This window comes from Mastomys coucha, unplaced genomic scaffold (genome assembly GCF_008632895.1).
Source record: "Mastomys coucha isolate ucsf_1 unplaced genomic scaffold, UCSF_Mcou_1 pScaffold19, whole genome shotgun sequence".
Lineage (NCBI taxonomy): Eukaryota > Metazoa > Chordata > Mammalia > Rodentia > Muridae > Mastomys > Mastomys coucha.
The window spans coordinates 22,338,220-22,353,317 of NW_022196901.1; the positions used below are offsets into that span (position 1 = coordinate 22,338,220).

The following is a 15,098-nucleotide window of genomic DNA, read 5'->3' on the forward strand; positions in this document are numbered from 1 at the left end:
AAAAAAAAAAAAAAAAAGGAAGAAAGGGACAGCTATGAATACACATTTCTTTGTCCCTCTGTCTATCCATGCCCATGATCCAGAAGAGACAAGACAACCCTCAAATGAACTTAACTCCACACTATTACAAAGCTTACAAAGAAGTGATCTGGACTAATAAAACCTAGGAAGCTATAGTGACTGTGACCTAGAACACTGGGTGCTCTGTTATCCTAGTAGTGAGGATGCAGGTGGGGTGTGTTCTAACTAGATCACAAAGGCAGAGAGAGACAGATAGAACAAGCCACCAATAGGCTGGGACCTTGGTTTGATGAAGAACTGTGAAGAGAGAGACACAGAAATAAATATCACCTCTTTCTCCCTTCCCTTTAACCTCTTGACAGTGCCCCTGTAGGGCAATCAGAACCTCCCCCTGCCATCTGTCTTAGTTATACTAGCATTTAATTGGAGGCTTGCTTACAGTTTCATAGAGTTAGTCTGTGATCATCATGGTGGGATATGTGGCAGCAGATAAACAGGCGTGGCTCTGGAGCAGCAGCTGAGAGCTCACATCTGATGCAAAAGTTGCAAGCAGAGAAAGAAAGTGACTCTTGGCACGGGCTTTAAAAATCTCAAAGCCCACCCTCTGTGACATACCTCCTCCAAAAAGGCCACATCTCCTTATACTCTCTAAATACTTTACCTAATAGAACCAAAGATTCAAATATATAAGCATAGGGTTGGGGGGGCTCTCATTCAAAGCACCACACCATCCATACAGGTAAGCTCCCCACCCCAACACAGAGCAGAATGAAGGAGGCAAAGGGCACCTGCAGGGAGACATAGGAAACACCCAGCATGCCCTCATATGACACCAGTAATTACCCAAGAAATGCCTAATACATATTGATGAACAGTGGATTAATATGAGTCCTGTGTGGCTAGATGTGTGATAGATGGATAGATGGATGGATAGATAGATAGATAGATAGATAGATAGATAGATAGATAGATAGATGGATGGATGGATGGATGGATGGATGGATGGATGGATGGATGGACGGACGGATGGATGGATAGAGTTATAGGGATTAGAATACATGAGTGTGGGGGTGTAAGGGTCGGTGAATGGGTGGATGGGTGGTTGGATGAATGGATGGATGGATGGATGGATGGATGGATGGATGGATGGATAGATGGGTAGATGGATGATGGATGAAGGGATGGATGGAAGGATGGATGGAAGGATGGATGGATAGATGGATGGACATTGTGATAAACAGATAGGCTTTGTCTATACTAAACTAACATACACAGAGGGCTGCCATAAAAAATGACTCTGCCACTCCTCAATGGATGCTTTCACTGCTGCATTGTTAACTGTTGAATACAGATCCCACAACTGCAGAAGCGCATTCTCTGGGACACCAGCTCTTCACACACCCTAACAGCCAGCCCTGCTGTATATACAGCCCCTCTGATTAAAAAAAAAGAAAAGAAAAAGAAAAAGAAAAAAGGAAAACCTGCTTCATTCTTGGTCCTCAGTGATAGAAAAACTATGGCGAGGCATAGAATAGCCATCTCTCTGAGTACCTCACATCTCCATATTCTACAATGCACTTGGCCTGCATTGATAGTTGCATGGTGACTCTAGGAAGACCCAGACAGGACTGTAAACTTCTCTGCAGGCAGCATTGTGCTCAAAGCTGCCCTCTACTAAACCACATCCCCTCAGAAACAAATTTCCTTGCCAGACGGTGGTGGTACATACCTTTAATCCCAGCACTTGGGAGGCAGAGGCAAGTGGATATCTATGAGTTCAGGGCAGTGTGGTCTACAAAGCAAATTCCTGGACAGCCAAGACTATACAGATAAATCCTGTCTCCAAAAAAATTCCCTCTCACAGTATGTTCTGTCCCAGCTTGATGCATGGAACAACATCATTGCTTTAAGATGCTGGAGTTAAGTGTCAGCTCTTTGTGTCATATGATCAATAGACTTTGTCCCCTTTCCCCTTTATTGCCACAGGCTGTCAGAGCCTGTGCTAGAACCCAAATACTACAATATGACGTGGCACACTAACCCCTATGAGAGAGACAATGCACATTCATATTTTATGGCAAACAAGTGGGCTAATCTAAAATTCATCCACTGCTCACCAGCAAACACCTCCTTGTTCTGATTGGAAGACATTTCCTTAGCCAAAGTGCAAGTGCCCTTCCCACATGCTCACAGGCAGAGCCTGCTCCCCTCTGGAACTAGAGTTAAAGGCCTGCTCATCCAGCCTCCATCCAACCTGTGAGCCAGTGCCTGCCCATGAGTGCCTGCATTTTCTAAGTAAGACCCTGCTTCCCATAGCAACTGCCCTGAGTACTGTGTGAGTGACTCTGAGTGGACATCATCCTTTAGGATAGAAGGATTGTCAGAAATCTTTCCACTTTGGGCCCGGTGGAATGGTTCCTGCAAGGGAAGGTGAAGCAAGAACTGCTCTGCCACTGATGAGCAGTGACATGAAAACCCACTCTCAACATTCACAAGTACATCTGTGAAGCAGGCTTCAAGGTGTGCTCAGGGCTGATGAGAAGCTCTGCAGAAATAGCACTTGGTGCCCTTCCTGAGGACCCAAGTTCCATCCCCAGCACCCTCATGGTGGCTCACAACCATTTGTAACTCCAGTTCCAGGGAACTAATGCCCTCTTCTAGCCCCTGCAGGCACCAGGCAAAACGCATAAAATAAAACAAAAGTGTGCTCTTTGGCCACTCAAGGAATCTGGAAATTTACCTGAAGGAGATGAAACTTCAAATAATGTTGATAAGTTCAGCAAAGCTGTTTGCATCAAAAGAATAAGAAACATTCCATACTGTATCCAGGCACATTTTCCAGAATATTTAATAAGATAAGGATTCACCAAACAAGCTCTATACTTTGGTAACTTCTGTACTTGTTACTACATTCAAATGAATAGTCACTATAGATGAAAACTGCTGAAAATCAAATGGAGTCATAAAACTGAAAAGAAGAGGGGAGGGGAGAACCAGCAGCATTGCTCACAAGAATCATAGCTTCCTATTGATACGTTCATTTGTAAATGTGCTATCAATATCACATACACACAACTCTCACATGCCTCTCTGCCTTAGCATCTGGCAGCCACGCCAGAGTGCTCCATCTCTTCTGTGCCAGGTCCACCTCAGCCCTTCAGAAGGCTTCTGCTTCCCTTCTTGCTCTGTCCTCTCCCTGAAGTGCCTCCCATTCTCTCCATTCTCCAGCACTGCATCAGTCTAGCAAAGCACCTGCTCATTTGCAGGACAGATCAGCGACAGGACTGGAAATAGAGACCTAGAGTTTGATGAAAATTCTACTCACTAATACAATATATTTTGTTATATCCATCCACCACTATCTCCCTCCAACTTCCCATCACCCCTTAATTCCACATCTTCCTTTCTTATTGTTTCTGATAACCCCTGAGTCTGATTAGTGCTGTACAGACACACAAGCATATGTGGCTATCTCCCAGGGCATGAGCTACCTATTAACAGTTATATCCCCAAAGAAGAGTGACTCCCTCAGTAGCCTTCAATTGTTAATAGTTTATCTGCCAATGGTGAGGCTGTGGGGCCCTCTCCCTGGTCATGCTGGCATGTTGGCTGGCTTGATCTCATGCAGGCCGTGTGCAAGCAAGCACAGCAACTGGGAGGTGATGCCCAGAAGTCAGCATTCCACAGCTCCTCAGTCAGCTCTCTGCTCTTTCTCCCCTTCTCCCACTCTCCCAATATTAACATAAGGTCACTCTGAGTATGGTGGTGTTTTCAGGTTTGGGTTAAATCCTGCATCAAACTGAGTTAAACTGAGTTCACCGATGCTTGGGGAGAGTCATCATCCCTAATCCTGGGTGTTTTCCTTAAAGAATGCAGAAGAAGAGCAGAGCCCTCATTAGCCCAGCTTTGGAGTCTCTCCAGCTTGGTTCTCTGAGGATTCCCTGCACTGCCCCTCACTCAGGACTCCTTCTCCCAGGTCTTCACATGCCCACCTCTCTGCCAAGTCCTTCTTCACCCAAACAGCCAAAGTATAAGCATTGGTAGAGCTCGGTAGGACTATGATGTGAAACTGAAGTCAGTAGAGTCCCAGCCAGAGCATGACACCCCTCCAGACTGCCAGGCCAACCCCAGTAACCCAGCCTTCAGTTTTAGTGCCCATCTGGTAGGGATAGGTGCTGCAGGTTATCTGACCATAAAGAGCTTTGACCCCACATGTGAATGACCCCATTTCAGAACCCCACACCTACACACACTGACTGCTGTACCCAGAAGTGTAGCCATCTTCTGGTGTTCGTTGGCCCTGCTCACACTCTTGTTTGTGTTCTCAGGGAATATTACATCACCATGGTAAAGTGGGCCACCAGCACCAAGGTTGCTGTGACCTGGCTGAACCGGGCCCAGAATGTGTCTATCCTGACCCTCTGTGATGCCACCACGGGTGTCTGCACTAAGGTACAGTACTGGGACAAAGAAAGGGGTGAAAGGATGGCCATAAAATAGAAGGTGTCATTCAAATCCCACTGGAGAAATGGGAAACGTAGCTTAGCTCTGTCATTGACACTATGTGCAGCCTCTGGTTTGGTGCCACCTGGTGGACAAGTCAGACATTGCTACAAGATCAGGGGCACTTCAGAGATACAGCCATTAATCTCAGGGGCAAGGATCAGTTTCCCTTCACACTGGATGCTCTTCTGGGAATACTGCTCTCTTTGTTTTCTGTTGCTCAAGAGAGGAGGGGACTAGCCCAGGACCTGACACTTCCTCCCTTGTAACGCTGTAAAGCCAGGTACCCCAGCACAAGTAGGGCAGGTCCAGGCAGACCTGCAGTGTGTCTAAGAGCAGAAGGCATCCCAGGGTATCCTTTCCTCCTGGCCAGGGCAGTAGTCTCTCCCCTCTTGGGCCTGCAAGCCAAGCTCCTACATTGCTGAACCACAGCTCTAAGTCACCTTGTACTGAATTTAAAAGACCAAGTGATACTCTAGGCAGATCTTTGAGAAACTCTTTTTGACCCTAAGTTTCTATTTTATCTAGCAAGAAACACCAGGCTTGCCTGTGCAGGTTTACTAAGAGCTGTGAGCCCTACACAACAGCTCTCAGTACACTGCCCAGGAGGTTCCCAGGGAGATTGCAATGACCTGCTCCTGCCTATGACACCTCAAATTACCCTGGCATTTCCCTACCATTACTGGGAGCAATTCTGGGTGTTTCTGATGGGCTTGCTGGAGAAAGACAAGACAGGCAGAGCTCAGTGCTGGACATCACTGCTGATGTCCAAACCTTCTCTGTGCCTATCCTGCTATACCCACCATGCATTAAAGAGCAGCCACTTCCACTGCCACGGCCACAGACAGTGCAGGAGCAGCACCAGTCTGGTGGCATCTTGGGCGATTGCAACCAAGCAGAACAGCCATTTGGTGTCTGGGCATGATTTGTTTGTGTACTTTCACACACAGCTCGAGAGAGCAACTTTCATATATGCCTCGACCTCTTTTAACTGGCTTTGTTTCCCAGGATTGTTTCTTGAAATTATAAACTGGAGTTTTGATCTACATGTCTATTAACATGTATTGCAATGCATACATGCACACGTGTGTGCACACACACACATACACACACACACACACACACGCATGCACGCACGCACGCACGCAGGCACGCACGCATACACAGTTCCAAACAATGCAGTATCTGAGACTGCTGAAGCAGCCTAATAGGACACACAGAGAAATGGTGACTGCTAGTGTGTCACCAAGTGCACACAAGTTGGCCAGTGGTACCCACCAAGTGTTAGAAACATCATTAGTTTCCACAGGCTGCTTGCTGCTATGGATTGCCCTGGTTGTTAAGGACAATGACATTCTTCTTGCCTGAGGACACTTGTGCTGGGATGTGAGTCACAAAGAGGGATTACTGCCACACAGAGAAGCCCCTGTGGCCACTGTGTTCAAGGGCAGCTGCCATGTAGGTGAAATTAAATCATTCTATGTACAGTGCATGCAAACAAAGGGCCCTTTCTAACACTCCAATTCTATTTCAGAAACACGAAGATGAAAGTGAAGCTTGGCTCCACAGACAGGTAACTCTAGACACCAGCCTCGCCCCCACACACACAGGCTCCCCTTGCCCTGACCCCTTAGTCCTCCGCAGGGGTGGGTACCATGGTTTCATACAAGGAGTCTTGGGGGTCTCCAACTGGGATCCAAGCACAAGTGCTACTGTGACTGGGACAGTGTGTGCCCAGCCCTCTCTTCATCCTCCTGAGAAGCTTGCCAGGTAGTGCTGTAGAAGCCAAGTTCCCTGGATAGTAGTTTGGAAGTCACTTTCCCGAAAGACAATGATGAGATAGAACACATCTCTCACTCATATGATGTAGTTGGTGACCTCAAAGTAGTGAGCCCAGAAAAGCCCACTCTTGTCCAGATGAGGTCTACTAAGCAGATGAAAGTGTGCTTGGTACTCCATTTATTCTTAGGCATGGTTCTATAGATGCAACCTCCCTTGGGAAGGTATCTCCTCAGAAACTGGGCCCAGGAATCATCCCTGAGATTTTATTTTCCATTCCATAACTCAGGCTCTGGGGACTGAAGATTACAAGAGGTTGGGGGTTTGAGGTATGGCTCACTGGTAGAGCACTTGGGTAAGCAACGTGCCTGGTCTAGTCGCCAGCACTGAAACAAAGAGGTCGGTCCATGGAGATGAGGAGGAGCTGAAGAGGTGGCTCGGTGGGTAAGATGCAAACTGCCCTTGAGGAGGACTGGAGCTCACATCCCAGCCCCAATGTGCAATGGTCAAAACTGTCCGTGACTACAGCTCAGATACCTAGACATTCTCTCAGACCTTTGAGAGCCTCACGTTCATGTGCACAAACTCCCACACGAATACATATTATTTTTAATTAAAATTTTAAAATAAATCTTAAAACTGAGAGCTGTCGGGAGAAGCCAAGGCAAACTGCCCTGTGATACAGTTTTTTGAATTAATGTACTCAGAGAGTGACCCCCTTAGCACTGGTATTTTCTATTGATTCTATTGTCTCTTTCCACACTCTTGTGTTAGAAAGAACAAAGTTCAAGGAACTTATTTCTCTTTTATTCTACCTGAGGAAATAAAAATATCTTCAAATCCTGTAAGAAAAATCAAAACAGATCTGAATCCAAAGAATCATTGCAGAGAGGGCTAGGGCTGTTACTCTGTGTCAGAGCACTTGTTTTGTGTGTACAAAGCCCCAGGTTCCATCCACAACAAAGTAAGAAAACAGAACTGTAACTAAGAAACACAGACATTTGTTTTTATTGTCATGAAGGATTCTACCCATGAAGCCACAACTCTCAGCAGTGGCCCCTGTGGTGCTTACTTCTCTGTTGCTATGAGAAAGCATGAAGACCAAAAACAACTTCCGAATGAAAGCATTTATTTTGGCTTATCGTTTCCAAGGGGATAAGCATCTATAAGGGTGGCAAGGCATGACAGCGAGGGGAGCATGTAGCAAGGACAGGAAGCTGAGAGCTCATGTCTTCAAATACAAACACAAAGCAGAGAGAGCAGACTGGGATGGGATATGGCTTTCAAGGCCTGCCCCCAGTGACATAATTCCCCAGCAAGACACCACCACTACCGAGGACCGAGGACCGATGGCTCTTCCTGCATTCCTCTCTCTCTCTCTCTCTCTCTCTCTCTCTCTCTCTCTCTCTCTCTCTCTCTGCTTCTGGCTGTAGATGCAATGAGACTAGCTGTTCATACCCCCACTGCCTAACTGTCCCTACCATGATGGACTGTACTGTCAAACCGAATCAGAGCAAACTCTGTTATCTCTTAAGTTGTTTTTAGTGAGGGTATTTTATCACAGAGATTTGAAAGTAACTAATACATATGAGACAAGGAGTTAATACTTAAATGTGTAAAAATTGAGACAGCTCAAAATTTTTAAGACATCTTACTTTACACATATGTGTGTGCCTGAGTGAATGCAGTGTTTACAGAAGACAGAAGAGAGATCAGATCCCTTGGAGCTGAAATTATGTTCAGGCAGTTGGAACTTGCTGTGTGGGTCCTGAGAACCCACTTGGGTGTCTGAAAAAACAGCCAGTACTCTTAATTGCTGAACCATCTCTCCAGCCCAAAGAGATAACTCAATTTTAGAAAAATATGAATGGCTCTATTTTAAAACAAAAAAATCTGAACATGATGTCTCTAAGAAAGATGACACAAATGACCCACAGATACATGGTGGGGGGAGTTCATCAGTAATCACCAGAGAAATGCAGATTGAAGTCACAAAGTGAAAGAACATAATAGCTGATAGAATATTATCAAAAGACAGGGAACTCCCAAACCTGTTGGCAAGAACGTAAGTTAGAAAAGTGTCTGCAGAAGATAACATGGGTTCCTCAAACATCTAAAAGTACAACCCCATTCCTGGGGTTGAAAGAACCCAATGGAAAGAAAATTGGAATGCTAAAATGACTCCTATGTCACTGCATCCCAGATCACAGTAGCACAAAACAGTGAAGAAGATGGAAGATGCAGGAAGGAAGCAAGGGTGAAGCTAGGGGATATTGTGACAAGTGTTAGAGCCAGGCATAAAGGGATGCACACTATGTGTATCAGTTACTCAGCTTGTTGTTATGACAAAGTACTGACAATTATAACTTAAGGAAGGAGTGGTGTATTTGGCTCATGGCTCTATCGTCATGGATACAATCCTATGATAAACATTATGGCAGCAGGAGCACAGGGCAGTTAGGCACATGACAGTATCCACAGTAAGGCAGAGGAGAAGTGGATGCTGGTACTCAGTAGGCATCCTCCTTTCTCACTCTTTATTCAATCTGGCAACCCAGGCCACAAGATGGTACCATCCACAGCAAGTCTTCCAGCAGTTAATCCTGTTGGCAAACAACCTCACAGACAGACCCCAAGTTGCACTAGTATTTTAAGTGGCCCTTAATCCAGTAAAGTTGTCAGTCATTAGCCACCATTAACTGCATGTTCTCACTCAAAGGACAGAATGGGTAGTTAGTAGGAATGTGTGATGGTGGAGAAGGTTGGTTGGTTTCAATTTGTTCAAGACAAGTAAGCTCATGGTCCAATCATTAATTTGCTGTGTTCTTTACAATTACATGGGGCTAGAGAGAAGAATCAGTGGTTAAGAGCACTGGCTGCTTTTACAGAGGTCCTAGGTTCTATTCCTAGCACCTACATGTCAATTTACCAACCATCTGTAACTCCAGTTCCAGGGCATGCCCTCTTCTGGCCTCCAAGGGCTCCTGCATGCCCATGGTGCACATAAGCTCATACAGGCTCACACACATATCCATAAAGTTAAAGAAAATAGCCAGGCAGTGGTAGTGCATGCCTTTAATTCCTGTACTTGGGAGGCAGAGGCAGGTGGATTTCTGAGTTCCAGGCCAGCCTGGTCTACAGATTGAGTTCCTGGACAGCCAGGGCTATACAGAAAAATCCTGTCTCAAAAAAAAAAAGAAAGAAAGAAAGAAAGAAAGAAAGAAAGAAAGAAAGAAAGAAAGAAAGAAGAGAGAAAAGAAAATAAGAGAAAAGAAAAGAGAAGAAAAGAAAATTTATAAGTAGAGTCTAAGCTTATTTGACATGAAAAAGTTATGGTGTATGTATTCATTACCCTATTTGGTCATTCCTGAATGCCTACACATTGCAAAATACTCTTTCTATTTGATAAATATAAATTGTTGTTGGTTTAAAATGTTCAGCTATAAAAACATGAATCAGCTACTCTCCTTCAGCATATGTTGTATGTGGCATGCACCAGGATATTGATCCTATTATTGAGGTGAGTAATAGTCCATCCATTTCATGGATATACCAAAAGTGCCTATTGAGGGAGCCTCACTTTTGGCAGCTGTGGATGCTACACCACTGAAGACTGAAAGGAGCAGACACAAAAGGCCCTGTGACGTGTGTCTGTTCCTCTAAAACATCTAGCATAGGTACATCCGAAGAAACAGATTGGTTGGGGGAGGGGCACGTGTATGATGTCATGAGTAAATGCTAGGATTGCTTGATTTTGTTAATATGTTGTAAATTTCACCTCCATAGTTTTCTTTTAAAAAAAAAAAAATGAACCAACTAGAATATGTTCCCATCTAGACAGGGAGATGAGATGACTCATAAATCCCGAGGCATAGGAGTGAATTAGACTCAGAAGCTCTGTTTGGGTGTTTAGCCTCTGACAAGAGGGAAGCCAGGAAAATCGGGGACAGGGGACATGGAACAAGCACAGGGATATGCAGGCAATGTTTGAAGGGAAGTACAGGCTCCAAAGAAAGCCAGCTAATAGTGTGTTTGAGGCAGAGTAGAGTTCAGTGTCCTTACGCCCAACCCCGAGGGACTCCCTGCAGAAGCAGCTATTTCCTATCTGGTCTCACTCTGGCCCCTGAATGGACGCACAGCCTTGTCCTGGGGGCCTGGGGATGGAGCCTCCAGCTGTCCTCCACTCCTGCTTGCCTCCGCCTCAGCAGGGCATAGTGGCCATAGCCAACACCAGCTGCATTTTCCTGTTTTCTGACTGAACACCTTAAAATGTGGGAGACAACCACCAGCAGCTCAGGCACAAGATGTGAACCCTAAACTCCTGAACTCACTCAGGAAACTAGGTCCTTTCCCAGCAGCACAAAGACAGAGGAATTGCTTTTACTGTTTTAAAATGTAAATTTCTAGCTAATGAAGCAAGTGGTAGGCTTTGAAGACACAATCGCCCATAACCCTCCTGAGTGCTGCACATAGGCCAGAAGACCCTGCAGACCCAGGGAGATCCTGTCTGCTCCAACTTCCCAGGCAACCCACTGTGGCGCCGGCAGGATGGTTGGCACTATGCTGGCAGCCTCAAGTTGTCATAGCCATCTGCATGTCCAAGCTTTGCTGTCTTCTCTTCTCTCCTCCTTCCTAAAGCCTCACTATGGGCTCCACAGAGAACCCCAGAAGCCAACAAGGGGGCACATATGTGTATACCCTTACCAGGAGCTCTCTTCTCTGAGGATATGCTAGAGAAATAGTAAATCTCATCTGCCCACATGCATGGCCATCGCTGCTGCCAGACTGGCAAGTCGTCACTGGTATAAATCCATGAGGGCCCTCCAGGCTCAGCACACTTGGATGTTGAAGTCAGAACTGCAGCCTGGCTGCTAGTCTTGTGGGTGAGTTTCCAGTTGTCTTACATTTTTAGCTAGATAGTTAGTTTTGGGACTTTAGACTTTGGGCTACAAGGTCAGAGGATAGAAGCTATAGAAGAAACTGCAGAAGCCACACAGAGACTGCATTCCTTGAAGGTCTGCTGCAGTGAGAGCATAGCAGGCAGCGTAGCAAGGAAGTTAGAGTCCCTCAATATCAAACAAGAGGCAGAACCTGTATTCAAATTCTGGTGCCCAGGTCACTTTATCACTAAAAGTTTATTTACTAGACTGGAGAAATAACTCAGCCAGTAAGGAGCTTGCAAGCATGAAGAATTGAGTTTAACCCCCCAGAAACCACACAAATGAACACAAGGCATGGTGGGATATGCTTGGAATCCCAACACTGGGAAGATGGAAACAGAGGATGCCTAGGGCTCACTGGCTGGCCATTCAGCCTAACCAAATCAGCATACCTCAGGCAAGTGAAAGAAAAGACAGAAAACTGGGTAGACAATGTCCTGATGGAGAACAGTCTGGACTGACCTCAGCTATCCAATGTACACATACATGCACACACACAAGCAAATTTGCCCACACTCAAACACACACTCTCATCTACACATGCAAACATGTGCATGCACACACACTCACACACACACATGCATACAGAGACACACTTATATGCACATATGCACCTGCACACACATGCACATACTTGCAAACACACTCATGCACGCACACACACACATACTTGTTTACCACATGAACAACTTTCCAAACACTGCCCTCCTCCACACATTTGGAAGGCTCCAGGGAGCAGTGGACAATGACCTCAGAAGCTGAGGCCTCTCCCTTTGAGCACACCACTTCTGTCCAGAATTAATCATATTACTTTTAATCTCTGTTCAAAGTGCAAACATTTCTCCCAGAAAACTAGGGGACTCTTGCCTCATCCATCCCATGGTTGGCAAACAAAAGTCCATCTAAAAAGCCAAATTAATGGCTGCTCTTTCCACTCCTCTCCTGTTAAATAACACTCCCAACTCTAAATAGAAAAATCAATATTTGCAGATTAAAGGTTTCATTTTATTGCAAATATTCATGAAGATTAAATGTCATTTTAATCATGTTAGTTCATTTCTCTGAACACGTCGTATTTGCATGTGTTCCCTCACGGTGGGGAAATGAGGTTTTCCTGGTCCAGCTGTGCTTTATTTACTGCTTATTCGCATCTCTGGGAGCTTCTTGAATCACAATATTATACACCTTAGCCAGTAAGTGGAGTAACCAGTCATTGGTGCATACTGATGGAAACTTCCAGACTGTAGTTTCAGAATACGGTAGAGATGCTACTGTACCACATTCACTCTGCCCATCAGAGTGGTCACCTCTCACTACAGTAGGCTAAGGGCTGCAAGGACTTGCCTTCTCAGCCCTTGGGGTGCCAGGAATAGAGCATGGTAAGAGGATACTTCCAGCTGGCAGGCCTGACCCCAGAGTTGTTATCAGGAAGAAATGGCTGTTGCTCAGATGGATGCACCACCTAAGCGCCTGACTCTTTAGGATGTCTCTAATGACAGCCAGGCCCAGGTAGGCTCTCTGCTGTTTGAGTTTTAAAATAGATACAATTGGTCCACGTGGTTTTTTTCTTTCAATGTGCCTCCTCAATGGGTGGTTCAGTGTGAAATTGGTTTTATTCAGGAAAAGAAGACAGGACTAGAAGAGGGAAATGTGGGGCCTGCGACAGTTTTCTCAGTGTGCGCTGAGCTGGGGTATGACAAAATTCAGTGCTTTGTGTGCCTGGGGGGTTCCAAGCAGCATTGAAGTATGTGTCTCTGGCTTAGTTCCCACTCATGAAGTGTGCTTGTTGTGTGCACACGCCCACTTCTTCACTGATCTTCCATACTATAGACAACAGTGTTGTCTGCCTTTCTCTAGGATATGTATTAACAGGGTTCAAGTGAGATGCATATCTGTGTAGGGTATATGCACATGTTTGTGTAGGTGTGTACAGGTGTGCATATGAGTGCACAAGTATATGTGTGTATGCACATAAAGGCCAGACATTGATATCCGGTGTCTTCCTCAGCTGCTCTTTACCTTATTTTTTGAGATAGACTCCCTCACTGAACCTGGAGCTCAACAAATACATTAGGCAGACTGGCCAATAAACTTGAGGGATTCACCTGTCTCCGCTCCCCCAGCATTCAGGTCACTTCCTGCTTTTTACATGGATCTGGGCATCTGAATAGCAAGCACTTGACCAACTGAGCCATTCCACAGCCCTGGTCTGTGGGCTGAGGTGCCCCTTTCTGCTTTTAGAAAACCAAAGGTCTAACTGTCTAGTCCCACACAGACCTACTCGCTCTTCAGCTCCATCTGTCATTAGAAGTTGCACATAAAATGCTTGCATATGCTCCCACACACACACTCACTTCTCCTGTTCCCATGCAGCTTTGTGTTGACAGGCCTGTCATCTCTGTCCACAGAATGAAGAGCCTGCATTCTCCAAAGATGGCAGGAAGTTTTTCTTTGTCAGAGCCATTCCACAGGGAGGCCGGGGTAAATTCTACCATATCACTGTATCATCATCCCAGGTAAGTTCTCCTGCCTTCTATGTTGCTGTTCTATTGGTGCTGGCCTTGTGGTGAGCACACTCACCCTTCCCAGGACCTCAAGATGCTCTGGGAGGCTGATGTTCACAGTTGGGTTCCAAGGGTGAGATAGCATGGCACTTGTCTACATATAGAGGAGGGCAGCAGCTGGAGTGTAAATTCTCTACTGATGCTCAAGAACATGAACATGGGATATGACATTTCTAGCAACAATAGAGGAACATTAGACAATAGAGACTCACTGATGGGTAACAATGAAGATGACCACTGAGTGCCCATCTGCCCTTCCTGATACTCTCCTTTCCCTCAAGGCCACTCTAAGTCCTTCCTAAATCTCCCACTAATCCCAGCACTGCATCTACCCTGAGTGAGAAGCAGATCTAGCCTTAATGATACCATAGCTGCCATTCAATGATATTCGTACCTGCTTGGGTCAGGCAGCTTAGAATGCGTGCTGCTGAACAGGAAAGCAGGATAGCTGGCGAGTGACACCTCCCTGGAAGCCCAGTGACCCCAGGAAGAGTTGCCTGCATGCTGAGCTTTGAGGAGGGGATGAGGATAGACATGTCCTTTACCCTCTGTGTCCCCAGTGCCATCCTCTGGACAGGTTTGATTGTAAAGCAGGATGAAGTTATCGAGAATGGGGACAAGCATATAAAATATAATTAGGAAGAAGCCTGTTTAGAAGCATATGTGTATCTGGTTGGATCCAGAAGAAAAGACACAGGGCCGTCCCCTTCAGGAATATCTGGGAGGGAGAAGAGGGGGCCCTGAGAAGCCTGGCGAAGAGCAAAGGCTGATCCCAGATTAGGCAGGCATTTCTGTTTTCCAGCCACTTCATCACGTGGCTTACAGGATGTCCAAAACCTGATTTGATCTGTTTACTTTCTCACTGGGGTCATTCCAAGCAAGATTTAAGACAAAACAAAACGCTCTCTGGGCTGGTGTCCCGAACAGACCTTAGGCGCAAGCTCTGCAGCCAGTCCCTCAACACCCAGAGGAAGCTCCACTCCCAGGTGCTCTAACAAGCCCAGGATCACAGGATCACAGAGACAGCTTGACTCTGAGGAGTTCTGACACAACCAGGATCACAGGAAGGACAGTCTTCAGTCAGATTTAGCAAGGGTAGGTAGCACTAGAGATAACTAGATGGTGGGGGGCAAGCATAAGAAAATAAACAACACAAACCAAGGTCGCTTGGCATCATCAGAACCCAATTCTTCCACCATAGCAAGTCCTGTACACATCATTATACCAGAAAAGCAAGATTCAGATATAAAAATCACTTCTCATGGTGATGATACAGGACTTTAAGAAAGAC

At 45.8% G+C, this 15,098-nt stretch overlaps 1 protein-coding gene across 4 annotated transcripts in view; it reads left to right on the top strand.

Annotated features, from left to right (window-relative positions):
* Window positions 1-15,098, top strand: part of Dpp6 (dipeptidyl peptidase like 6) — a 933,905-nt gene that overhangs the window by 858,934 nt on the left and 59,873 nt on the right. For all 4 annotated transcript variants that reach the window (XM_031380237.1, XM_031380239.1, XM_031380236.1 and 1 more), the window contains exons 11-13: window positions 4,350-4,473; window positions 6,059-6,097; window positions 13,652-13,759. In XM_031380237.1, coding sequence (XP_031236097.1) covers window positions 4,350-4,473; window positions 6,059-6,097; window positions 13,652-13,759 — 271 coding nt within the window. The remainder of the gene's footprint in view (window positions 1-4,349; window positions 4,474-6,058; window positions 6,098-13,651; window positions 13,760-15,098) is intronic.